General features: G+C 38.4%; 1 protein-coding gene across 4 annotated transcripts in view; it reads left to right on the top strand.

Annotated features, from left to right (window-relative positions):
• The window catches only part of OPA1 (OPA1 mitochondrial dynamin like GTPase), an 85,122-nt gene that overhangs the window by 31,464 nt on the left and 28,315 nt on the right, over positions 1–25,343 (top strand). For all 4 annotated transcript variants that reach the window (XM_042957030.1, XM_042957028.1, XM_042957029.1 and 1 more), the window contains 15 exons: positions 3,310–3,390; positions 3,517–3,591; positions 3,905–3,976; positions 4,060–4,159; positions 4,476–4,606; positions 7,182–7,254; positions 7,349–7,421; positions 8,727–8,842; positions 9,713–9,777; positions 10,566–10,642; positions 16,428–16,593; positions 18,572–18,724; positions 20,079–20,187; positions 20,726–20,805; positions 24,812–24,952. In XM_042957030.1, coding sequence (XP_042812964.1) covers positions 3,310–3,390; positions 3,517–3,591; positions 3,905–3,976; positions 4,060–4,159; positions 4,476–4,606; positions 7,182–7,254; positions 7,349–7,421; positions 8,727–8,842; positions 9,713–9,777; positions 10,566–10,642; positions 16,428–16,593; positions 18,572–18,724; positions 20,079–20,187; positions 20,726–20,805; positions 24,812–24,952 — 1,512 coding nt within the window. The remainder of the gene's footprint in view (positions 1–3,309; positions 3,391–3,516; positions 3,592–3,904; positions 3,977–4,059; positions 4,160–4,475; positions 4,607–7,181; positions 7,255–7,348; positions 7,422–8,726; positions 8,843–9,712; positions 9,778–10,565; positions 10,643–16,427; positions 16,594–18,571; positions 18,725–20,078; positions 20,188–20,725; positions 20,806–24,811; positions 24,953–25,343) is intronic.

Raw genomic sequence — 25,343 nt, 5'->3', positions numbered from 1 at the left:
AGTGACCAGATTATGTAGTATGTTAAAAGATGGTGGGTGTTTTGCCAAAAAAAAAAAAAAGAAAAAAAAAAGTGGAGCCAGACAAGGGAAATGAGGCTGCCAGGGTGTTGGTAGACTGCATTGAGAAGGTGACATTTGAACCAGGATTTGCACTAAGTGAGGGAAGAAGTTGTGTGGATATCTAGTCTACGAGTGTTCCAGGCAGAGAAAATGTTAGTGTAAAGCCCCTGAGGTGGTTAGGTGGTTTTCGTGTTCGAGGCCAGTGTGGCTAGAGCACAGTTAAGATTAGCAAATGATGAGGTCAGAGTATGGATAATGGGAGGCAAGGGAAAGCAGATCAGTAGGGCCTTGTTGGTCATCATGCAAACTTTGGTTTTTATTTTGAATAAAATAAGCAGTCCAGGGTTTTGAACAGAGCAATATTACTTTTTCAAAGGCTCACTCTGGCTACTGTTTTGAAAATAGACATAAGCAAGATGGGTAGAACCACGGAGACCACATGGGAAGCTATTGGAGTGTCTAGGTGATTCTTACACCAGGGAAGTAGCAGTGAAGGTGATAAGAGATGGTTGGATTATGCATCTATTCTGAAAGCAGCATCAATAGGATTTCCTGAGATACTTGATAGAGAGAAAGAGTCAGTTGTCAGGACAACTCCAGTGTTTTGGGCCTGAATAAATTTCCACATGTAATTGACACGGGGAAGTCTGGAGTAGAGTGAATTAGCTCTGGGGAGAAGATCAGGAGTTTGGGACTTGCAAGGGATGTTAACAAATAAATAGGCAGTTGGAGCTACAAATTTGGAGAGAGGTCTGGGCTAGCGACATAAATTTAGGACTCGTAATCAAATATCTAAAGGTGATATTTAACTCCATGATCTTACTGGGTAAGATCACCAAGGAAGTGAGGAGAGAGAAGACACAGGATGAAGGATTGTGTCCTGGGCATACCCAAGATTAAGAGGTTGAGGAAGGAGCAGACAACAAAGGAGCTTCTGAAGGAGCTACCAGTGTATTAGAGGGAATCAGAACAGTGCAGTGTAGTGGAAGTCAGGTCAAGAAAATACCGAGGGGGAGGTAGTGATCAGCAAGGTTGAAAGCTGCTGACAGATCAAGGAGTGAAGACTGAGAATCGACCGCTGAATTTACCAGTGGAGGCAATGAAGTAGAATATGTGCAAGTTTCCTTCTGCTTAGTTCCCCTTGCTCAGTGACTCTAAGAGGCTAGATTATCAGTTGTTAAGTAAAGAGAAGGGAGAAAGTGTTAAAGATTGAGCTAAGAAGGAAGACTTTCTAGGCCAGAAGTGAGTTGACAAGAGAAACTGAGAAATAATAGGGTTGCTGAGCCATACTGAGGTCCCCATTAAGATCTGTGGACATAAATTTGAGGGGAAGCTGTATGGTTGTGTATTGTTTTTTTTACGTCAGGTAGTCAGGTACAGAGTAATTGGAGAATTAGAAAATTGACACCATCAAGAATGAAGACCAGAATAGACAATGAGGCTGATTCTAGAATCTTCCAGAAATTAAGTGGTCTAGTGTGATCCATACAGAGTGCACTGTTTTGGGTCTGGGTGTGAACTCAACTATGTTGTGTAAAACTAGTTTCCTTTTCATTGCTCTATGGTTTTGTGTGAATGTACCCAACTTTATAGATCCATTTTCTATTGATGGGCACTTGGAATACTTCCATTGTGGGGGGAAATTGACTACACCTCATGCCTTGCTCTATAATCATCTCTAAAAACATTGTAAACCTAGCTTCTGCATTGTGAGCAGCACTGTAATTATAGCGGCTGTGGGCAATGTTATATTTTAGGAAGGGGTTAATTTTCTTCTGGCAGGTGAGTAAATCATGGACAGATTCCCTTGAAACATAAAAGGCTGGGTTTTTTGTTTTGTTTTGTTTTTTTCCAGTTCACCATTACTCCTCTAGAATTTGCTAGAAGACTTCTCCTTGATGGACTCCGAACTCAATTTTTGTCTCTCCTAAACAAGTTGCCAAAATCTTGACTTAGCCTTTTTAGCAGCTTCTTTCTGCTGTGTTTCCACATGTGCAAATGCCTTACGGGGGGCAATTGTGCACAAAAAGTAGGGCTTGGTTTTTGGAGATTCATTTCTGCTGTCCATTTTTTTTTGGGGCTTTAGCACCTTAAATTCAGGGGTGCTTGATACCCTGATCTCTGATTTTGTCTCCTCAATCCAGTAAGACTGGTAACCTTTTCTCCAGTGCTACCATGTTCCACAAATCTGCTAGCACCCTGAGAGAAAACAGCCATCAGAATGTGTCCCTAACATCCTCGGGGGTCTTGGACTGAGTTCAGGCTGCCATGGTTGCTCTCTGATGCTTTCAACCAGCTGGATTTTATTGGTTATCTAGCCCACTTTAGGTAGTCTCACTAGAAGGAATTGTATTTTAAAAATGAAACTGGAACATTATAGAGAAGCTTGAAAAGTTAGAAAGAAAAGAAAGAAAGAAAAGGAAGGAAAGAAAGGGAAAGAAAGAAAGAAAGAAAGAAAGAAAGAAAGAAAGAAAGAAAAGAAAAAGAAAGAAAGAAAGAAAAGAAAAGAAAAGAAAAGAAAAGAAAAGAAAGAAAAGAAAAAAGAAAAAGAAAGAAAGAAAGAAAAGAAAAAAGAATGTGAAGGTTAGAAGTTCTCAGGAAGGCCCTGTTCACAGGGCCTTGCATTGTTAGAGAATTCCTTATGCAAACATCACTCACTCCTTGGGCGAAGGCTGCCTTAGTTCCTCTGTGGTCAGTACCACTGTCTTTTGTGTGCACCTGGGTTTTACTATACTGTCGTGTCAGCTCTGTGTATACTTCTCCCAGAAGCAGTGAGGTCTAAGCCAGGGACGGTCCCTTCTTTGTTTCCCTCCTGCAACACTTGCACAGTTAGCCCTCAATAAATAGAAGTTGAATAAATGAATTGTCCTTTACCTAAATTTGCCTTTGAGGTTAAATGCAAGATTTTCTTTTTGTTTTTCAAGTTTTAGATTGATGGTTTTGTGCTCAGTACCCTGTGTAGCCATTAACTGGGAAAGGAGAGGGGCAGCAGCACTTTCAGTCATGAAAGAGTAGCCGCAGGCTTGTTGGGAAATTATGACACTTGTGACAGATGTATGGACAACACAGATAAATAGTTCTGTGATCTCTGCGCTGCCATGTTGACAGCCCCCAGGGATGCTCCTGGTGTGTGCTGCAAAGGGACCTGATGCGTGCAGTGCAATGGTCCTGTCTAGGCCGTGTTAGTGCTGTGGGAGTCAACGTGAATTGTAAATGCACTGTTGCGTGTCCATTTTCTGTTAATTTCAGGTCACTCTGAGCGAAGGTCCTCACCACGTGGCCTTGTTTAAAGATAGTTCTCGGGAGTTCGATCTTACCAAAGAGGAGGATGTAAGTAGAATTTACATGAGGTTCATGTGTGTAACTTGATAATGTGTATAAGCTTATGAACGACAACTAACTGGAATATTTTTTAAAGGAAGATTATCACAGGATTTTGTTGTTTTCCATTAATAGCTTGCAGCACTAAGACATGAAATAGAACTCCGAATGAGGAAAAATGTGAAAGAAGGCTGTACTGTTAGTCCTGAGGTAAGTGTTGTAGTTCATTTTAACAGTTTTATGGAAAGTGTTTTATGGAAATCCAAATGATTGGAAATAAATCATGATATTGGCATTCATGTTTAGAGAATACAGCTGTTTCAAGACAGATGTTTTTTTTAATATTCCAAATAATGTATCATTTGTGAGTAGTTTTCTAGAGTGATTAACTTTTAGGATCAGAGAAAGGGTAACTTTTTTGTGAATGGATGAGATACAGAATTTTTAGAACACGTATCACCAATAAATCCCTAACAAACCGCCCCCCACAATTAGTTTCCTTTTGTTTTGTTTCCCTGAGTAGACCATATCCTTAAACGTAAAAGGCCCCGGACTGCAAAGGATGGTGCTTGTTGACTTACCAGGTGTGATTAATGTAAGTATATACAAAACTTACATTTTATCTTGTTCCTATTGTGGAAAACATGTATAATGACATTTAAAACCTTTTTCTTCAAGACTGTGACATCAGGCATGGCTCCTGACACAAAGGAAACTATTTTCAGTATCAGCAAAGCTTATATGCAGAATCCTAATGCCATCATACTATGTATTCAAGGTAAATCTTATCAAAAGGTTTTAATCGCACCAATACGCTTCTTTCCTTAGCAGTCTTAAGCTTTGCATGTTACATAAACATGCAACATAAATATGTCTTGCCCTTCTGTAAACCATTTGTTTTATTAGTAAGTAGAAATGAAATTAAGAATATTTTGATAAAACATCACAGAAATTTTTATTAGCTAGAATTTCTTTTCATAACTAAGATAAATGTATTAAGAAAAATTTTCTTAGTATAATGTAGATACAAGGGTTAAAGTTATAAAATCTACTTGGCAATCATTGCAGTGTCATTTTTCAATTTTTTTTTTCAGATGGATCTGTGGATGCTGAACGTAGCATTGTTACAGATTTGGTCAGTCAAATGGATCCTCATGGAAGGAGGACGATATTTGTTTTGACCAAAGTAGACCTGGCAGAAAAAAACGTGGCTAGCCCGAGCAGGGTGAGGACAAGCTCTTTATTATGAGAGAACAGATTCTTTGTATAAGCGTCAGCTGTAGCAGGAACTGGCTATAAAAACAAAAGAAACAAGCAATCAAAAAGTCCTTGTGGAATACTTTGGTGGGATTTTTCTCCTCAATAAAAACAAAGTATTAGAAAGTTACAGTAAATTACTTAAGTGTAATTTTGAAGTATAAATAAAATTCCATAATTTCAGTTAGTTTGCTTCAGAAATTCTCAAATTACTAATGTTGCTTACTCTAATATAATCTTACGTGCTGATGTGCAGTCATTAACTACTTCTTAATTAACCACAAAATAATGATTGTGGTGTTTCTTTTCTAAATTTGTTTTTAGTTGATTTTCATAAATTAGTGTAAGACTAGTCACACTATAAATACCTTCTGGACATTGTGTATACTTTTTTTTTTTTTTTTTTGCTAATATTTTATTTCCCAACTGCTCAAAGACTGTGAAGCAGATTTTTATAATAGAGAAGGCACTGGATTGGTGTTAGGCCTCAGCATTCTTATCTGGCCACCAACCGGCCGTGTGTCCTTGGACAAATCTTGTTACTTCTCTGCATCGAGTTACTGCCTAATCCATGCTATCAATCTAGTTGGTCTCTTAGGGTCATTTTCATTTCTGAAATTCTGCTACTTCTATTCATGGGGTTCAGTGTCCCTCCTGTCCTTCTGTAACAACAAAAGAATTTTATTTCAAGGTAACGTTGTAAGTCTTACTAGGGTGCCAGTCTTGACGTAGGACATGTTCTTTACCAAAGGTAAAGGCAGAAGGTAGTGGTTGCAAATATAGATTTTGTAGCCAGATTGCTTGGTTTCAAAAGCTGGCTCTACCCTTTGCTAGCTGTGTCATGTTGGGTAAATTTTTAAACTTTTTCAGTGCTTTAGGCTTCCTCATCTGTTGGAAATGAAGATATTAATGGTACTATCTCATAGGCTGTGAAGGTTTAATGAGTTAAATATTCGTTGTAAAGTGGTTGAAATAGTGCTCTAACATTGCAAAGTCTTATATACATGGTGGCTGTCATCTGTTATTATTGTTACATCTCTGTCCCCCATAGAACATCTGCCGTTAGAACTACTCATCCCTTGTACTACTGCATAGAGTTTCTCTCCTTCCCACCTGAAACTTTCTGGGACTGTGCCTCTTGTGCTGGGTTCCCAGGACAGACCACCCCTAGGTTCACTGATTCTGTAGAAGAACTCACGGGACTCGGCACATAGTCACCCTTAAGCCTAAGATCTATTAACAGTACTGGATGCAAAGCAAAATCACGAAAGGCTAAAGTGCGAGAGCCTGGTGTCTGGAGGAAACCCGGCTCAGGTTTCCAAGAGCCCTTTCCTAGTAGAGTCATGTGGGAAATGCTCAATCCCTCCAGCAACAAGTTTCTCGTGAGACTCGGCACCTGAGGTTCTTACTGGGGGCTGGTCATGTAGGCACCCTCAAGTACCAAAATTCCAGACGCCCAAAGGAAAGCAAGTGTTCAGCCGAAACCACACTGCTTGCACAATGAGTCACTGTTATGTGGAGAAAGTTTTATGTCAATGTGGGAATTGTTTACCAGTGAGGTCCTCAAATGCCAGCCAAGGACGAGCAGACCTTTCTAAGGACAGCAATCTCAGGCCTGCTGTGTTAACTCTTCTGTGCACAACCTCCATGACCTTTGCTTTGCCTTATTTTGTCGGGGAGGCCTGCTGTGGCGGTTTTGGTCCTGGTCGGAGGAGGGGAGAAGCGAGGTAGAAGCAAATTCTGTGCCTCTTTCCCAGCTCCCTTTATTTCTTTCATGTCTTTCCCCTCTTCTCTAGGATAGTTTATATTTATTTTGAAATGCAACTGAAATTGACATCAGTCCTTTTTTATACCAAAGCTTCAGCATTGGCTTAGGGCTGTGACTTGTCTTAGAGGATGGATTCTTACCTGCAGTATTAATTTGAACAGGCACAGGGAGCAGGAACTCTTACATTGTATGAGGGATTGATCTCTGTGGAAATGTGCATTTTTCTGGGGACAGAGTCTCTAGCTTTTAATACGTTTAGAAAAGGGTTTTGACCCTAAAAGAGCCAGTGGATCCCAATATTTGTAAAAAAAAGAGAAAAAAAAGTCCAACTTGGTTAGGATTTATATATTTGAAGAAAAGTATGGGAAAATAAAAACAGCAGCTACTATTTATTGAGCGACTCTGCATGCCTGGCACTGTGGTAACGTACCTACCATATTGCCTCATATCATGTTTTCAGCCATCATTTTGAAAAAGTTCAGCAGCTTACTTAAAGCTGCATAGCTAAGGAGTAGAGGAGCTGAAATTAAACTAAGGCCTGACCCCAAAGCACTGTACAGCATTCCCAGTTTTCATAATGCATCTTGTAGTGTAGTGAAATTAAATGTGTTTTTTCCCCTCAGGTAGCAATCGAAAAACATTTTAATACTTTTGTATAGATTTATATATTTGAGGATGTATATACAGCATTAAGTTTGCTTTATGAATAGTATATTATGCTTCAAAAAATTATATAAACCTGCATCTCACATTTATTTCCCACTTTTAAAAATAGATTCAGCAGATAATTGAAGGAAAACTCTTCCCAATGAAAGCTCTAGGTTATTTTGCTGTTGTAACAGGAAAAGGTATGCAAAGATGGATTCTTACAATTTCAGTTTTTGTTGTTTTCAAATAATAAAGATTAATTTTCTTAGTGAGAATTTCATTGTCTTTCCCTAGGGAACAGCTCTGAAAGCATTGAAGCTATAAGAGAATATGAAGAAGAATTTTTTCAGAATTCAAAACTCCTAAAGTAGGTATATGTTTTAAATACTTGGAGGGAGTAACTTAAGCTGTTCTCACTTAAAGTTTGCTTTATAGTATTAGTTTGTCATTGAATTTCCAGAATTTTTCTGAAATAGTGATCTGGATGTAATAGGCAGGCCTGCAGGGTACTAAGAATTAGGAGCAGCTTGGGGCGCCTGCGTGGCTCAGTCAGTTAAGCGTCCAACTTCGGCTCAAGTCGTGGGCTTGTGGTTCATGGGTTCAGGCCCCGCGTCAGGCTCTGTGCTGACAGCTCAGAGCCTGGAGCCTGCTTCATGGATTCTGTGTCTCTCTGTCTGCGCCTCCCCTGCTCATGCTTTGTCTCTCTCTGTCTCTTAAAAGTGAATAAACATTAAAAAAATTAAAAAAAAAAGAATTAGGAGCAGCTTATCACATGGTACAATACATGCTCGCATGAAAAACTGCCCCTGGGGATATGGGCACTGAAGGACAACGGACACATCTTTAGTTGTTTTACTTATGAAGTGACTTTTTTAAGATCAACACTTACATTTTTATTTATTTTTTTGAAGAAACCCATCCTTCTGGTATTTATGTTTACTTATTTTTTAAATAAACTCTGCCCCCAACGTGGGGCTTAGACTCAAAACCCCAAGATGAAGAGTTGCATGCTCTACTGACTGAGCCAGCCAGACGCCCCCAACAATTCAAAATTTAGATTTTTAAATACATGTACTCGTTTCTCTTTCAGTATTGGGGAAAGTGAGAGTGGGGGTTGGGGATGTCAAAGGGGTATCCTTAAATAGATATTGACAGAAAATAAGATCCTGAAAAACAGTAAAAAGGAAGAGTTAAATGACAACTGAATTACCTTGTATGTAGAGAGAGTCTTAAAATGGCAAGGTATGTTTGCCTCTGCATTAGTACAGTAAATCAAGATAGTTCTTGCAAACATAGTCTTGAGTCTTATCTATGGGGACGGGAACTGACAGGTGTAGAGAACTGAGGTGTCCAGCATGGCAGGCACCGGCCTCGGGTGATTATTTAAGTGTGAATTAGTTAACTTTAAAGAAATTAAAACTCCAGTTCCTCAGCACACTAGCCATACACTCCAAGGGCTCAATAGCCCCATGTGGCTGGTAGCTGCCATGTTGGATAGCTCAGATACAGGACGTTGTCTGTATCACGGAATGTTTTATTAGATAGTGCTAGTATAAAATGTGAGAGTGGTATTCTCATTACATTATCATAACGAGCACGTTTTCAAATTTGGTGATAGTTATCGTCCTTCTTGCCATTTTTATGTACTTTAGCTTTTATTATTTTGTAATAGGACAAGCATGCTAAAGGCACACCAAGTGACTACAAGAAATTTAAGCCTTGCTGTATCAGACTGCTTTTGGAAAATGGTACGAGAGTCTGTTGAGCAACAGGCTGATAGTTTCAAAGGTAAGTTGGCTGTTTAAAATAAGCTGACAACTTTAGACATTTTATTAGTTGGCAAGGTTAGGCATCCGTCAGATTTTTTATTCCTTTAACAGTGGCTTTTTACTTCATTTTCTGTTAGGTAATATGTGGAAAATGGAAAAAATACAAATCTTTAGTTGTTGTATGAGAACACTTTCACCTTGAGAGGAAACATCACAAGGAGGACTTTGCAGATTTTTAACCGAGTAGAAAGTTTGCAGTAGGGTTTGAGAGCAAGAGCTTAGTAAACCATAGTGGACTCAGATTCCCCCTTCTAGAGGGAGGAGGGGACTGGTGTTGGGGGGCAGAGCAGCCTGTGCTTCAGCTACTTTGTACCAGTTCCTGAATGCCACGCTTTCTTGCTCCTTGGCTTTGCTTCCGTAGTTTCATTTGATGAGAGTATACTTACCTTCCCTTTTCTCATGTGGAAAGTCCACCTGCTGAGTCCCTCAGCAACCTTAAGAGTATTGTTGTTACTCTCATTTTACAGAAGAAGAAACTGGGGCACAGAGTAACTTACCTAAGTGGTGCACCCAACTCATACACGGTCGAGAATAGACCCAGGATTTGAATCTTGGTGGTGTGATTCCAGAATCCATGCCTTTAGCAGCTGTACTGAGCTGTTCCCTTGTGTGTGTTGTGGATTGAAAATGGAGAAACTAAAGTCAAGGAGATTAGTTTGGAAAACTTGCAGAGGTGAGATTCTGACATGTTGAGAGCCCACGGCACTCAGGAGCCATAGGCGTGCACTCAGCAATTCTGTTAGTACAGAGATGTGTGAGATCACCTTTAACCACTGCAGCTGGGAAGAAAGAGAATCCTTAAACTGGAACACCTTTTCTTCTTCCTTAGCAACACGTTTTAACCTTGAAACTGAGTGGAAGAATAACTATCCTCGCCTACGAGAACTTGACCGGGTAACGTTTGTGTACCTCATGTATTTTGTATATGTCTTATTTGATACTGTGCTCTAACAAAAATTTATGTTGATGAGCAAACTCTAGTAAGCCAACCTGCTTCGGTTTTGACCATAGGATTACTAATGTAGAGCTGCAAGAATACATTCCCGGAGCAGTTATCTCTTCTACGATAATTTAAATTATTTATTACATAATATTAAAAAATAATTACAGATCATAAGATACTAAAGCAAGTATTTAAAAATGTTTTCTGATAAAATGAAGAACATTCTTTAAAGGTCTTCTAGAATTAACATATTTATGTAATACAGACTTTTTAAAATCGTACATCGACTCTTTTACCTTTTCAGCATTTACTGTGGAGAAATATACTCTGATTAGTGGGACTTAAATATTGGTATTCCTTGATTTTAAAATGCCGTCTTTTATAAAACAGCATCAGTTTACTAATACTAATGGACTAAGTTAATATGTACTAATACGTTCACATAACATTTGTTATGTGAAAAACTTACCTGACTGAATAAATATTACATGAAAAACTACAGTGAGCATTGAGTGAATAAGGTAGACATTTGTGTCAGTGTCTTTGTCCTTATCTGGCTATTTCTCATTCCTAAAAATGAGACTAGAAGAGAAGAGCATTATTTGCTGGTCATGCCTGCTTCAAACCTAAGCTCAGCCTGCTTGCCTGTCAGAGGCCTTTGTAGAGATCTCTGAAACTCATGGCAGGGCAGATTGACTCTCTTGTGAAAATCTTACTTACTTGTATCTATATTACCTAGAATGAACTATTTGAAAAAGCTAAAAACGAAATCCTCGATGAAGTTATCAGTCTGAGCCAGGTCACACCAAAACATTGGTGAGTATTTGACCTTTTCTCAAAAATATTGCTATATAGATCATAATGAAATACTAACATTTAGGTTGATAAAGCAGTGATTTATTGTAGCCTTGGTTCATCCCCCAAAACACTTAGTAAATAAGTAATAGTATAAAAGTATGTCTTTTTTCAAAACATAACCACTTTTGTTGTCTAACCAGGTAAGTATTTAAGTACAATAAATTATTTAAGTATATTTCAGAAAAGATATTCTGAAAAATTGTTCTCTCCACAGTCTTTTTAAGTCTTGTTTCATCTTAGGTTTTTCTTTACCTTATACTTAATAAACACTTAATTTTGATTTCTTTTAAGTCATTTAGGCAAAAGTTTCATCAAATTGTGCTTAAAGATTAGTCTTTCAAAATTGGTTACTCTTGTTAGATTAATCACAGAGAACAAAACTATCGAGAAAATTGGTTTGTAAAGGGAAAAGGGTATGTATTTTTAAGTTCTCATTTCTGAGCAGGAGCAGTTGGTGCTTTTTATAATATACACCTCATATGTTTTGTACAAATAATATTTCAAGTTGAATTCTGTTTGAGATTCTTAAAAAATAGCAGGTAAATCCATCCTTTTGAAAACTACTCCTGCAAATCTCTCTCAGGGCAAACTATCACCTTCTATTTATGTGTATGTGAATTTGGCACTCTTAAATTTATTGGAATGGGACACTAACCAGAATAGGTTCTATGTACCTCAAGTAAGCTATGTATAAATAGCCTTGATTTTTTTGCAGTCATATTTTAATGAACAAATTCATTGTACATAAATTATGTTTCTAATGAAGCCTATACTGTTTCTAAGAATTTATCATTCTTGGAATAGAACTATCCTTATTGCCATTCTTTATAAATATTTTCTGTACCTCTTCTGTTGAAGAGGTTCTGTAAAGAGTTGAAGATTATCAAAATTGAGCCTAGACAGTTAGTGTCCAGTACTTAAGTTTGAATTCAGTGTTGCTAGTTTCCCCATCCTGGTGCCCTTTCTTCCTCAGTGGTGAACCATTTTCTTTAAGGAGTCAAAATTTGCCTACTTTTAATCTCCTCTCCTCTAACGATTCTGATCTTATCTATACTTGTTGATTGATTAGTCAAGTGTGTATATATATCCAGATTATCTTTGTTATTATTTGTATTTTAAACCAATCTGTGGCTTTCTGTAAGCCAAATGGCTTTTGAAATTGCGAGAGGTAGATGTGTATACACACTCACACGCACATGCGTGCGCACGCGCATAAAGAATGAACACTACTTCCATTCTAGGTTATATGAGGACAGTATACACGAAAAGTGATATGTAAACTGTAATAGCTGGTAATGCTGTTTATGTGAGAAAAATAGGGTGCCTCTGTAAATTCCTGGCATCACCAGATGAAATGGTTAGTGTCGTTTGGGCAGAACAGTCTGAAATCAAAGTATTCCTGCACTAAAGTGAACCATGAGGTTAAACACCGTTTATTTAGTATGCAGGTGGCTGAAGGGAATTGTGAAGGGCTGAGAAGCCTGTATTTCCAGAGTGCCTGTAGAGAAGGCAGGGGAGGGAAGGAGGACATCTAGCTGCTAGCGATGTATTTTGTGAGCCGCTGGAGCAGGTGATTCTGTATTTTATCAGATCAACTTTTTTTTTTTTCCTGGTTCTAAAGCTTGATACAAACATAGATCAAAATAGCAGGTCCTAATTGTAACTATTCATGCCACACTGAATTCAACTGCATTGTACCCAAAATATTTTATTTTTGTGACATAGTTGATGTTGCCTTAAGCAGTATTTTGTTCTTGTTGCATAATGAATGCCTTATGTGATATTTTAGGGTGCATGCCTAAGATGTTAATTATTTCATTGCCAGGACTATTTGATCTATATTTGGTGATCTGGAAACAGTGTTACAAGCGTTTTATGTCCTAAACATGATAGTTTGTTATTAAAGGCATTCTAGTCTACTGTAACTATATTTTAAGAAAGTTATTGGGGGTTTATATTCAACGTAAGTTGCATTATAGGGAGAAATAGGCTTTCAGTGTTTCCACACAATATACCTGACCTGATCATCAGGGATTGATTGCTGACATTAAGCATAAGATATTGATATATCGTTAACATTATGTGACTGTTACTATAGATAGATCTTTTTTTCATATGTCATTTAGAAGGATAGCTGGCTGGATTTATAGAAACACTTTAAAAAATGCTACAGTGTTATGCATACAGCTATTGGTTAAAAGTACTGAGTTTATTTTGTTGAAATTTGAAAAAATGAAAGGAAAATGGGAACGCACAGTTGAGTCCCCTGACTCAGATTTGAGGAATCGAAAAGATCTCTGGTACCATAATCCTGGATTTAAAGAATAAGTGGTGTGACAGGAGAATTGCAGAGGCCAGGAGATGAGAGAAAGCAAGGGGACACAGGTGGCTGAGGGGTGTTACCTACAGCTTTAGCATAGTAGGAGGCAAGAGGCAGGAGAGAAAGCAGTAGATAGAAACAAGATACAGGTTATTAAGGGCCATACAAGCCATGTTTGGAAGCTTGGAATTTATCCCATGAGCACCAAGGGCCACTGAATATCTTTAGGGCAGATTTGCAGTTTAGAAAGATCTTTATAGTAGGGCAAGTGGGATGCTGTGAAGAAGGAGGCAGTGAGCAAGGAGGCCACTGGCTGCTGAAATTACTAGATGAGAGATGATGGCACCTTGAACTTGAGTCAGGATGGTGCAGATGGAGAAGAGACAGTTTTGAAATATTTGAGGAGTCACCTAGCAGATAGAATTGACAGGATTTAGTGACTAGATGTGTAGATAATGGAGAAGTTCATTAAACAGTGAGTGCATTTCTACACAGTAATTACATTGCTGCTAATTTATAGGAGTGAAGATATATTTGACAAAGATGAACATAAGAATCATAAGAATCGTCACCATGGTTTTGAATTAGTGTAAAAAAATTGAAAACTTCCGTTTCCTATTTGAAATTATGTCATATTTGATTTATTCATAGAGTGTATTACTGTGATGACACTATGGAAAAATGTAGGAAATTGACATGGAAAACGGTACAATATGCTTTTAACTAACATAGTATGTGCAATTTGATCCACTTATGTAAACACACAAATATTTATGCAGGCATTAAATGTTTTATTGATAAATAAAGCTGTGAATAGTGGTTATACCACTGAAAGGGGAATTATGGAGGACTTACTACTTTTTCTGTATTGGTTGAAGTTATTATATAGGGTAAGTCCTTTGCTTTGAAAGAAGAAATTTCTATTTTGAAAAGTGTTTTGATTAACATGCAGTATAGACAAAGATCCTGGAAGTACAGAGGTGAATGAGCAGAACTATAATGTTAACTGAATTTTGTGTGTTTATGGACTTTTCCCTAGATGATGGCAAAATTTAGAATAGAGAAGTCTACCATCATCTAAAACATGCTAGGAAACGTAAACAAGGGCTCAAGTCAGGGTAGCAGACGGTGTAAACTGGCCTCACAGCACTGGAGTTTACACGAGAGCTGAGGACTCTTGTCTGGGAAGAGATTTTGGAGTGAAGGGAACCTGGCTTCCACTCCCTAACTAAGCACCTTCCAGTCAGCAGGATGTGAGGACAGTCACTGTCTGGAAGGGAAAGCCAGGAAAGGTCTGAGGATATATGGAACGGGGGAAGAGTGGGAATGTAAAGCGGTTTGTTTGTTATGGAACAGAGTATTGGGGGCACAATAAACATGATTATGAGGGAGAGGAGCAGGGGGAGTGTGGACAGAGGACAGCAGCTTGGTGACAAAAGGGCAGGTGAGGATGGGTGACAGGAGCTCCCTGTGGTGGACTGGAAAACAGCCTCCTTTGCGAACATTACCTAAGCTCGTCAGGATTTGGTGGTCTGGGATTTTGTTATTATCTCCTCGAAAGGGTGTCTGGAATGTCACTTCCTCCCCCACAGACCCCTGGGAGGAGGTAACAGACCAAGTCTTTTCTGACGCAGGAGTGGCATAAAGCCCTGGTGGTCAGAGGCTGGATCCTGGTTTTTTGCTTATCTTTCAGAAATCTTGAGTTTGTGTTTAAAATTTTATCCAAATTGGAGGCACTGACAAGCTTTTTTTCTTCCAGCCTGCTCCTAAAATTTTCCGCCTATCATTATGTGTCATTAACACCATGACTAAATTGACTTTGTCCTTCTGGTCCTCTGTGGTGTGTCCTCTCCTCACACTCTTTCTTTTGTTTTCTGCTTGTAACCCAAAAAAAGACCTGAAAATTAGCAAGGGGAAACCAGCAGCTAAGCCGATTGACTCAGTACACTTGACTTTACACAAAATGTTAAGTGAGTATGAGTAGTCTTGGATGGGAGGGAGTGTAGGCGCTCCTCAACTAAGAAAATTGCATCTTGGCTTCTGGACAGCCGGGATGTTGCTGCTACAAAAGTGGCTGTCGTAGACGGTTGAGGTTGCTGACTGCTTTTGGTAAGCAGAATGTTTTTTGTATGTTGTCGTATTATCTCGCAGTAGAAATTAGTTTGGGAGAAGCCAAATACATATTTTCTTGAGAGTTCAGTTTTTTTCTTCACTGAAATAGTTGTTTTTTTCTTGCTTAGAGATGTGTGGTCTTGTAAGGTACTTTTTAAGGCAGGATTCTCAACTTGATTATGCATCCTTTATAGTGTTGCCTTTATCATGATGTGTTGACCAGTTTTACCTAGCAATATCCCATAACATCTCTGTGCTCTGTGCTGTGGTCTGATAAATCGTTAAAATTATACCTAGAAATTCTCAGTCTTGGACTGCACTTTTCAGCAATACATAAAAAGTCTGTATAGGCAAATAAGCACAGGAAAAGATGCTTAAAAGTATTCGCCATTAGGGAAATGCAAATGACTGCAATGAGATACCACCGTAAACCTGTCAGAATGACTAACCATATCAAATGTTGGCAAGAAGCAGAGCATCTAGAACTCTCATACTGTGCTGGTGGGAATGTAAAATAGTTCACCCATTTGGACAGTTTGGCAGTATCATAAAAAGTTAACTATGTAGCTACCAAATGATCCAGCTCTTCCAATCCTAGATATTTTGCCCGAGAGAAGCAAAAGTATGTGTCCATAAAGACTTGCATGTGAAAGCTCATTACGGCTTCATTTGGAAGAACTGACGGTGGGAAACAACACAGATGTCCAATAGCAGCTAAATACGTAAACAGATCCATGGAGTGGAATATTACTCAGCAATAAGAAGGAGTGAGACAGGGCGCCTGAATGGCTCATCAGTTAAGTGGCAGACTCTTCATTTCAGCTCAGGTCATGATCTCATGGTTCGTGAGATCGAGCCCCACATTGGGCTCTGCACTCACAATGCATGGAGCCTGCTTCCCGTTCTTTCTCTCCCTCTCTCTTCTCCTCCCCCACTTGCAATCGCTCTCTCTCAAATAAATAGACTTAAAAATAATTTTTAAAAAAAGGAGTGAAACATTGATACAACAATATGGAGAAATCTCGAAATGGTTTTGCCGAGTGAAAGAAGACAGACAAAAATAAGAGTATATACTGTATGGTTGCATTTACACACAATTCTAGAAAATATAAGCCAACCTCTAGTAACTGAAATCAGATCCAGCGGCTAGAACTTTTGAAGATGGTGGATAGGTTGGTTCTCTTGATTGCGGTGATACACAGGTATGTTCATATGTCAGCACTGTAAATATGATACTTCAATGCAGCTGTTTTTAAAAACAATATAATATTTAAATTTGATGTTCTTGAAACTTGTTTTGTCTAATTTCAGGGAGGAAATCCTTCAGCAGTCTTTGTGGGAAAGAGTATCAACTCATGTGATTGAAAACATCTATCTTCCAGCTGCACAGACCATGAATTCAGGGACTTTTAATACAACAGTGGACATCAAGCTTAAACAGTGGACTGATAAACAGCTTCCTAATAAAGCAGTAGAGGTTAGGATATAATTTAATTAAATGGGTAAGAAGCATTATGTGAAGGGAGTAGGAGCCGTGAATTTTAGGTTTTATTCCCATCACAGCCACTTTTTCTCCTTTTGGTCTTTAGGCTCCATTTATTCTCTATTCCTTATCTCTGTGTTGGGGTCAGCCTTAATGCTATTACCAGTTACTACTACTATAAAAATTTACTAATTGGCATTTTGTTGTTCCGAGGGCATTGGTCCTGTTCCAAAGATAGCATTTAACAAAACCAGCAAAATTTGCTTAACTGTGAACTGTTTTTAACTTTTTCTGCGAATAAGGATCCCATAAGAAAAATGTTTAATGGTTGAACTATTTCATCTATTGATTTTCTGCAGGGCTCAGTTGCACTTAAATAATCATTTCCTTAGTTAGGATCCTGCCGGAACATTAGACCAAGAATTATAAGAAAGTCCCTTAAAGAATGCTTATCTGTTACACATTGGCTGTACCACGTAGTAGTTGGGTGATCTTTGGACTCCAGGTGCTTAACCTTTCTGTTTACTTGTACAATAGGGATGACGATGTTGCCCACCTCGCAGATTGTTATAAGGAGCAAATGTGCGTAATACATAAAATACTTAGACACACCTGGCCCACGGTAACTGCACAGTAAATGCCAGCTGCTGTTACTGTGATGATGAGCATCCCCTGAGCTGATCTGCCACGCGTATTAGTCTGAAGAACGATTGCGCTCGCTCAGTAAGACGCGGTGTGTCCTGTGCCTCTTTGTGAGGTTGCTCACAAAATGAGAGTCAGTGTCAAAGATAATTTCATTTTTCATACTTACCTTGTCAGCTTCTAATTATTTGGGCGTCATTCCCGCCTCTCCTGTCCTGCTCCAGCCCTGACTGCACCTGTTTTCTCAGTTTCTTCGAGCTTCTCTTTCTGAGAGCTGGCAGCTGCTCTGCTGAAGCTGCATACCGCTGACCCCTGTCAGTTCTCCACACATTTACCCTTGAAATAGCTAGAGAGCTGCTGCCATCACTCACCAGCTCTCCTCACAACCTAAAAACATCTGTGCGGCCCCGGTCCCACGGTAGGATATTTTCACATCCTAAGGCTCGGCCGTGGAAGTGGTCATTCTGTCTCTTGCCGCCTTCTCCCTTCTCACCTGGGTGTGGCGGAGACATGAGGATCTGCTGAAGGTCAGGAAACATAGATTCTAATACCTCACTGGATATTCTTGAACAGCCATCTTTTTTATGCCGTGATTTCTTCATGTTTAAAAGGACCAGGGCTAAATAAAAAACACAGCATTAACCAGCCCACTTAATCATAAGTAGATTTAGTTCTTCATTACTTCTGGCACTGGGCTCTTCCTTCAGGTAATTAGGAGTTAGCTGTGATAGAGCCTGAATACTGCTGGGCTCTGTTTGAAGGTATTGATGCTTTGCTTCATATATTTGCATAAAGGCAAACATGTGAAGAAGACTAAATCGTTATGAAATTTTAAACTTTCTGCAGAATGAAAGAAGCAGGCAGACTCACATCTTGTACAGAAGGAAATAAATTAGTGAACTAAGTCTGGGGGCTGATTGGAGTACAGACCTTAAGTCAAGGGGGCAATTTCTTTTCAGCTCCAGCTAGTGTTATGTAGGAATGTGGGTACAGTGCTGCCGGATAGTTCAAGAGAGGCTGGAAACACAGATTTTTATATGAAGTCTCTCTCTTTTTAATGTTGGCTCTGTTTGTTAAAATTTAAAACACCATGTAGGTCTAGCAAAACATGTCAACATGTCAGGACGCCAAATCTACCCCACTAGCTACCAGTGTGAGATCTCTAGGCCAGTGTTTATGTATGCGGCCTTTAAAAAAAAAAAAAAGTGGTTTCATATGTACTTTGTGATAAGCTTATTTTATCTGTTTGGCTTTAATTCACATGTGTGTCATGTTACATATTAAATATAAGTATGTACTGTGAATACAGCTTTTTTTCTTTTAAATCTAGGTTGCTTGGGAGACCCTACAAGAAGAATTTTCCCGCTTCATGACAGAACCAAAAGGGAAAGAGCATGATGACATATTTGATAAACTTAAAGAGGCTGTTAAGGAAGAAAGTATTAAGCGCCACAAGTGGAATGATTTTGCGGAGGACAGCTTGGTATGTCATTTGTATGTTAAGGTGTCGGCCTCATGCTTTTATATAGTTTCTCAAATTGGTATCTTTTTGTAGGAAGCTGTTTTTATATGACCATTTCAGTTAGGTTCTGAATTTAAAATAATGAGGGGAAAGAAATAGTTTAACCATCTGTAATTAGTCCTTTAACATTTCTCTGCTATTTCTTTCTTGGCTAGCATTTCAGAAAAAAAGTCAAACTTTGCGGTAAAGAGGCTTCTATTAACTTCCACAAATTGTTGTCCACTAGCCATTACATGGACCTGATCTACAGATGGCTCAGATAGCTGCTTCTCATTTTACCCTTCGTGGTAATAAAAGGAATTAGATGCATTGGTTTTCAGTGGATTTGAGTCATACAATGTTAGACTTCTAAAATAATGCTAACTGCCACATGTTGAATGCTTGGAAGGTGCCTGAAACTCTACAGTGTATTTTGTAAGCAGATTTTATTTAATTCTTAAGCAGCCCTATTATTGTCCTTGGCAAAACTCAGACCCAAGCCCTGACTCTGCTAGAAAGCCTGACTCCTGACCTTCACCAAATCCAACCACCTCCAGCAGATCTTTTGTTATGTGGAACGTTTCATCACCATAATCAAACCTGGTTAAGCACCTGCTCTCTTCCCAGACAGTTCTGAGGAGGACTGTTGAAAGATTGAACAGTTTTCCAGGATAATGCATATCTCACTGTGGGCTGGTCATAATTGTAATTTATTTTAGAATAAGTGTTTGTTTTCATGTTTGAAAGCTATGTTCGTTCATGTTAAATGCCTTATAAGACTTGCTTCCTGAGAGAATAGTGTCCTTTTTCATGCATTCATTCAATGATTATAAAATTTAGAGATCAGTTTTCTTATAATGAAGAACTCACATTTGCTTATGATTGTCTAGACCTTTTAAGCTTTCCTCCTTTACACTTTTCATTGGTGTTAACGGTGAGACAGTGGTTGTTTTTCTCGTTTTTTTGGAAATGCTAACACAGATCATATGGCAAAAAGGAGAGGTAGCGATGATCTGAATCATTAACTCCTGAGTTACTAGGGTTCTAGGTGCAGATTTTATGCGGTTACATGTGTAACATACCTCTCTCGATCTTAGACATAGCTTACTCAATTTGGGATAGGAAGAAGTCTTCACTGTTTATATTTTGGGGAAGAAAGCTGACAAGTGGGCAGGTAATAAGACCTGAATTTGCATGGTAGGGGCATACTTTTATGTTGTTTTAGGCACATCTGTTCTTTTGGATGTTTGAGAAGCTGTCAATTTGAATACAGTTACTAAGATTATAAGGCCTAAATAGATCAAAATTGGCTGTTTTTCTTTCCTTGTTATTTCAGAGGGTTATCCAGCACAATGCTTTAGAAGACCGTTCCATATCTGATAAACAACAGTGGGATGCCGCTATTTATTTTATGGAAGAAGCTCTTCAGGCTCGCCTCAAGGACAGTAAGTAGGACATGTGTTGAGTTGTGAGTATTCGCAGTGGTGAAGGCGGGGGGGGGGGGGGTCATCCAACTTGATGAACGTTTGTAAAATAAAGTTTTTAAAAAAAAAAAAAAAACTAACATTTCATAGCTTTGTCATTAATAACATAGTTAAATTTTTTTTGTGGGATTTTTCAGTCAATGGCTTAGTAACTAGGGAAAATATTAAATAAATTGGACATACGTTCATATGTACTCCTATTCTGAAAAAACTATAAGACCATTTTAGTGTTTGCCTCTATACCTATGGAAACGGTATACCTTGCAATACCAATTGTACCTTGCGCAGATTATAAACATATATAATTAAATCCTTTCTTCTACATGTACCATATCAATCATGTAATTATTTTTGGCTTTATTTCAGCTGACTTTATATTGATATAGCACTTTGAAATAGTTAACAAAATAAGACTGTTTAATATTAGTTATAATCTATGTACTTGGTAAATGATAAAATTTTTGATGAATTTTTAAAAAGTTTTTTTTTAATTTTGCAGCTGAAAATGCAATTGAAAACATGATAGGTCCAGATTGGAAAAAGAGATGGTTATACTGGAAGAACCGGACCCAAGAACAGGTAAAAAAACAAATCTCTGGTCTTATGATATAATTTTGATTATTTTAATTCAAGCATTAAAATACCACTTTTGCATGCCTTCTAGACCAATCTTAATAATTTCAAATGTTTTATATCAGCCTTTCTACAATATAATGAAATTTTAGAATAAGTAGTAAGCTATAAAAGCAAGTTGTTTTTTTCAAGTGCAGTAGCTATGTTACTAAAATGGGAAATGAACCATGCTCCTTTTGTGGTTGATTACTTTGTTCATTTCAGTTCCTTGTTTGAGGTAAAATGAAGGTTGAAGTTATAAACAAAAATAAAAAATGACACGAATTTCAGAGGATGTAGAGTAAATGTAATCAGAATGAAAGATACAGTGACTTTGTTTACCTCATCTGTTACTTCTGGATTTTTCTGTTGTCTATTCAGATTATTTTGTTCTTTTGCATTTTTTGCTGTTGTATTCCCAAAATAGGTATAAAAATTCAGACAGGAACTAGAATTACAGAATTTATTCCATAAATATTTAATGAGCACTTCAGAAGAACAAAATGGTAAAGGCAAGTATAAATAAATTGACAAATGAGTAGAGGGAGGATGTATGAATCATTCAAATTCCCATCCCTTACCTTCTTTTTATTCCTTATTGTTATGGCTCCTCTTCCTATCTAGCATTTAGTCATACACCACATCTCATTCTTACATTCATTACTTAAATCAAAGAGTGAAAACAGGATATAAAATCAAAATGCACAAGTGAAAGTAGTAATGACTAAGAAAAAGAGGTGGCATCCAGTCCTCTTTCAGTCTGAATCCATGTAATTAGAGAAAGGAGAGCAAGATATAGAAATATCAAGAGAGAAGATAAAGAGAATGGAAAATTGCCAAATGACGTATCATTCTTGTTTCCCTGTTTCCTTATTTATTTACTTATTGTTTTGTTTTCATCTTAAATACAGAATTAAGTTATATAAACTTTTTTTTTTTTTTTTTTTTTTTTAGTTTCATGCCCTTTTTTTTTTTTTTCCATAAGCTGTCTGTCAGATATGAGTCCCAATTTATCTTTAAAAAAGGGAAGGAGGGGCGCCTGGGTGGCTCAGTCGGTTGAGCTTCCGACTTCGGCTCAGGTCACGATCTCATGGTCCGTGAGTTCGAGCCCCGCGTCGGGCTCTGTGCTGACAGCTCAGAGCCTGGAGCCTGCTTCGGATTCTGTGTCTCCCTCTCTCTCTCTGCTCCTCCCCCATTCATGCTCTGTTTCTCTCTGTCTCAAAAATAAATAAACATTTAAAAACATAAAATAATTAAAAAAATAAAGTAAATAAATAAAAAAGGGAAGGAACAGTCTTCCTCTTCTCTTTTTTCTGATAGGATTTTTGTGGAGAGAACCTGAGGAGGTAGACAGGGTTAGCAGTTGGATCACATCTGTCTTCAGGGAGCATCAGTTATCTCTCTTGACACATGGGCTAAAAGGAGGAGGTCTGTCAGAAAAGAATTTCTAGGAGAGCCATTAGACTCTAACGTGATCTGACTTTAAGACTGGAAGAAGCAATGATTGAAAAGAACTGGTGTGAGGCAGGTAAACCTGGAAGGAAAATGGTGTCCACCCATCAGGGTTTAGGGAAATTAGGCTAAAGTCTCCACAGTAATCGATGTTGACACCTTGCCTCAGCAACTAGTGGCCAAATGCTCTGAGAGAGAAATAATTCCTAGTTGTAAACTATTTTCTCAGGAATTTGAACCTGTAGGGGATCCCTGCAAGGGAAGTGGAAAATTAAGTTTTAAGATTAATGGGAGGATCCGTGGCCTAGGAGAGGAATATGGAAACCCTTCAGAGAAAGCCCTTTTCCTTTCAGGGTTTCAGGGCAGCATATGTAAGACCCAGACTGTAGAACAGAAGCCATAATTTGGAGTGTAGGGAGAAGGACATCAGGACTGCCTTGGGAGGTGTTTGTATGTGCGTGTTTCATTTTCTGTTTCAAAAGAAAGCCTCCTGTCAGACCTACTGAATCAAGTTCTTATTCTCTAACCTTTCTACCCCTCCTGCTCCCAGTTGAAAACCACTGTTGTAGATCTCATTCCTGGAGGTTACCATGAGAAACAGATTATGGAAGAGGTTGAGACTGTCCCCACATCTCACACTGCAAGTTTAGGTGGCTGTGTAATAGTTCCTTCTGTCTTTTTGAGTGATTGATTAAGCAGGAGAAGAAATTTAAGACTGTCCTACGTTAAAAATGAGAAGTCTGTGCTCTGAAAACTACTTTTTGCTTTTATGTTGTTACTTTTTCCTTAGTTTTCTAGGGAAAAATCCATTCCTTTGGAACATTCTCACCTTGTCTGAGCTGAACTGTGGAGATCTTGGTCAGGATACATGGGAGAGTAGTATTCTTCTGAACAGCCAGGGTGGTGGGGACAGGTGGACAGATAGAAGTAAAAACAGGACAAGAAGAGTTGGGGAGTATCATCTAAATTAAAGATTTATGGGGCACCTGGGTGGCTCTGTCAGTTAAGCAGCTGACATTGGCTCAGGTCATGATTTTGCAGTCCATGAGTTCGAGCTCCGCGTCGGGCTCTGTGCTGACAGCTCAGAGCTTGGAGCCTGCTTTGGATTCTGTGTCTCCTTCTGTCTCTCTGCCCCTCCCCTGCTCTCTCTGTCTCTCTCTCTCTCAAGTAAATAAACATTAAAATTTTTTTTTTAATTAAAAAAAAAATAAAGATTTCCTTCTTACCTCAGACCAAGAGCGGATGTTAAAGGAAAATGTGAAATTTCTCTTCATTAAGTAATAGTTTTTCTAAAGTGTCATGTTTTCAGAGAATATTAATTAGTAGTTTCATTTATAAACCAGTTATTTACATTTACATTTTATTCTTGAAGTACTCAGATACTGTAGCTTGCTACAGTTTGGGGCAGAGTGCTATGGTAGTAACTTGTTTAGAGTAATCAGTGAATTTGAAGCTAGCTTCTTTTATCATGCAGTTTTGGAAAGATTGAAAAAAGGAAAGATAAACATAATTTGACAATGTGTAAAAGTCTTACTTTCAAATTTATCACTAGTGTATGTTTTCCTCCTTTGGTCCTCAGATTATGAACAGTTATAAAGAAGAGAATGGAGGTACATTTAAAAATGATAGGCATCGGGGCACCTGGGTGGCTCTGTCGGTTAAGCGACTGACTCTTGGTTTTGGCTCAGGTCGTGATCTCGCGGTTTATAGGTTCGAGCCCTGCGTTGAGCTCTGCTCTGGCAGCACGGGGCCTGTTGGGGATTCTTTGTCTCCCTCTCCCTGCCCCTCTGCTACTTGTGCTCTGTCTCCCTCTCTCAAAATAAATAAACATTTAAAAAATATAAATAATAAAAACGATTGACACCTTCGGGCTCCTGGCTGGCTCAAACTATAGATATAGAGTGTGCTATCCTTGATCTTGGGGTTGTGAGTTTGAGCCCCATGTTGGGTTTAAAGATTATTTAAAAATAAATTTAAAAAAAAGGAATGATAAGCACCTTGCAGAAGCAGTTTAAAGCACAATTTTTATTAGAAATCCTTTTTTTTAAATCCCAACTATGAATTTCATATTTATCAGAAAAGAAGCCTGTCAGCAGGTGCAAGTTCTTACAGCCATCTAGTTCTTAGATACAAGGCATTTATTAGAACATTATCTCTTCCCATATATTCAGGGTACTCTTTCTAGACTGATATCCTACTCTAAGGTCAAGAAAGTATACAGTAAGCTACCTGGTGCTGTAACTTCGACAATAAACCATTTGATCAAAAGCAAAATATATAACAAATGTGGCTAATTTCTTGTTTGTTTCTTTCTCCTCATATAAGTCCAGTTTATTCTGCTTCCCAGAGCTGTCGTCCTGTATCCTAAGCTGGGGACTGTGTTCTTTCTTGTTTGCTGTGTGGGGCTCGTGTCACCTATTGTGCAGCAGCAGTGTACTTAACTAAAATCAGGGCTCTGTTTTTATAAGCGTGGCAAATCATGAACCATCTAAAGCAGAATTCTCTTTTAAACAATTTCAAGTTTGTCCACAACGAAACCAAGAACGAATTGGAGAAGATGTTGAAGTGTAACGAGGAGCACCCGGCATATCTCGCAAGCGATGAGATAACCACAGTGCGAAAGAACCTGGAATCCCGAGGGGTAGAAGTGGACCCAAGCTTGGTAATAAATATTGCGGAAAAGGCTGAACTTACTTCCTTAATCTTTGTTCTTGCGGTAAAATGTTGCTACTTCTCACATGTTACTCGGATATAGAAGTGCTTGACCTGACTTGGGTCACGTGTGCTTTTGCTGACAGTAAAAACAGTCACTTTGGTTGTGTACAGAGTAGAGATTTATTCTTGGCGGTGTTTTCTTACGGGTAATACTTTAATTCGTAATGAGGAGTTTGAGACTTGGAAAAGTGAAGTACCTGGGCATGTTCAGCAGTTAGCTCTTGCAAAAGGAGGTGAAGCCCAGTCACATCTCTGCACCACGTTACGCCGTTTCAGATAGCAAAATAGAAGTTCTGCTTCAGTGTGTTTCATTTATATATATATGTTTTCTCTGTCAA

Source organism: Panthera tigris, chromosome C2 (assembly GCF_018350195.1).
Source record: "Panthera tigris isolate Pti1 chromosome C2, P.tigris_Pti1_mat1.1, whole genome shotgun sequence".
NCBI classification, from domain to species: Eukaryota; Metazoa; Chordata; class Mammalia; order Carnivora; family Felidae; genus Panthera; species Panthera tigris.
This window is presented reverse-complemented; position numbering and strand designations above follow the sequence as displayed.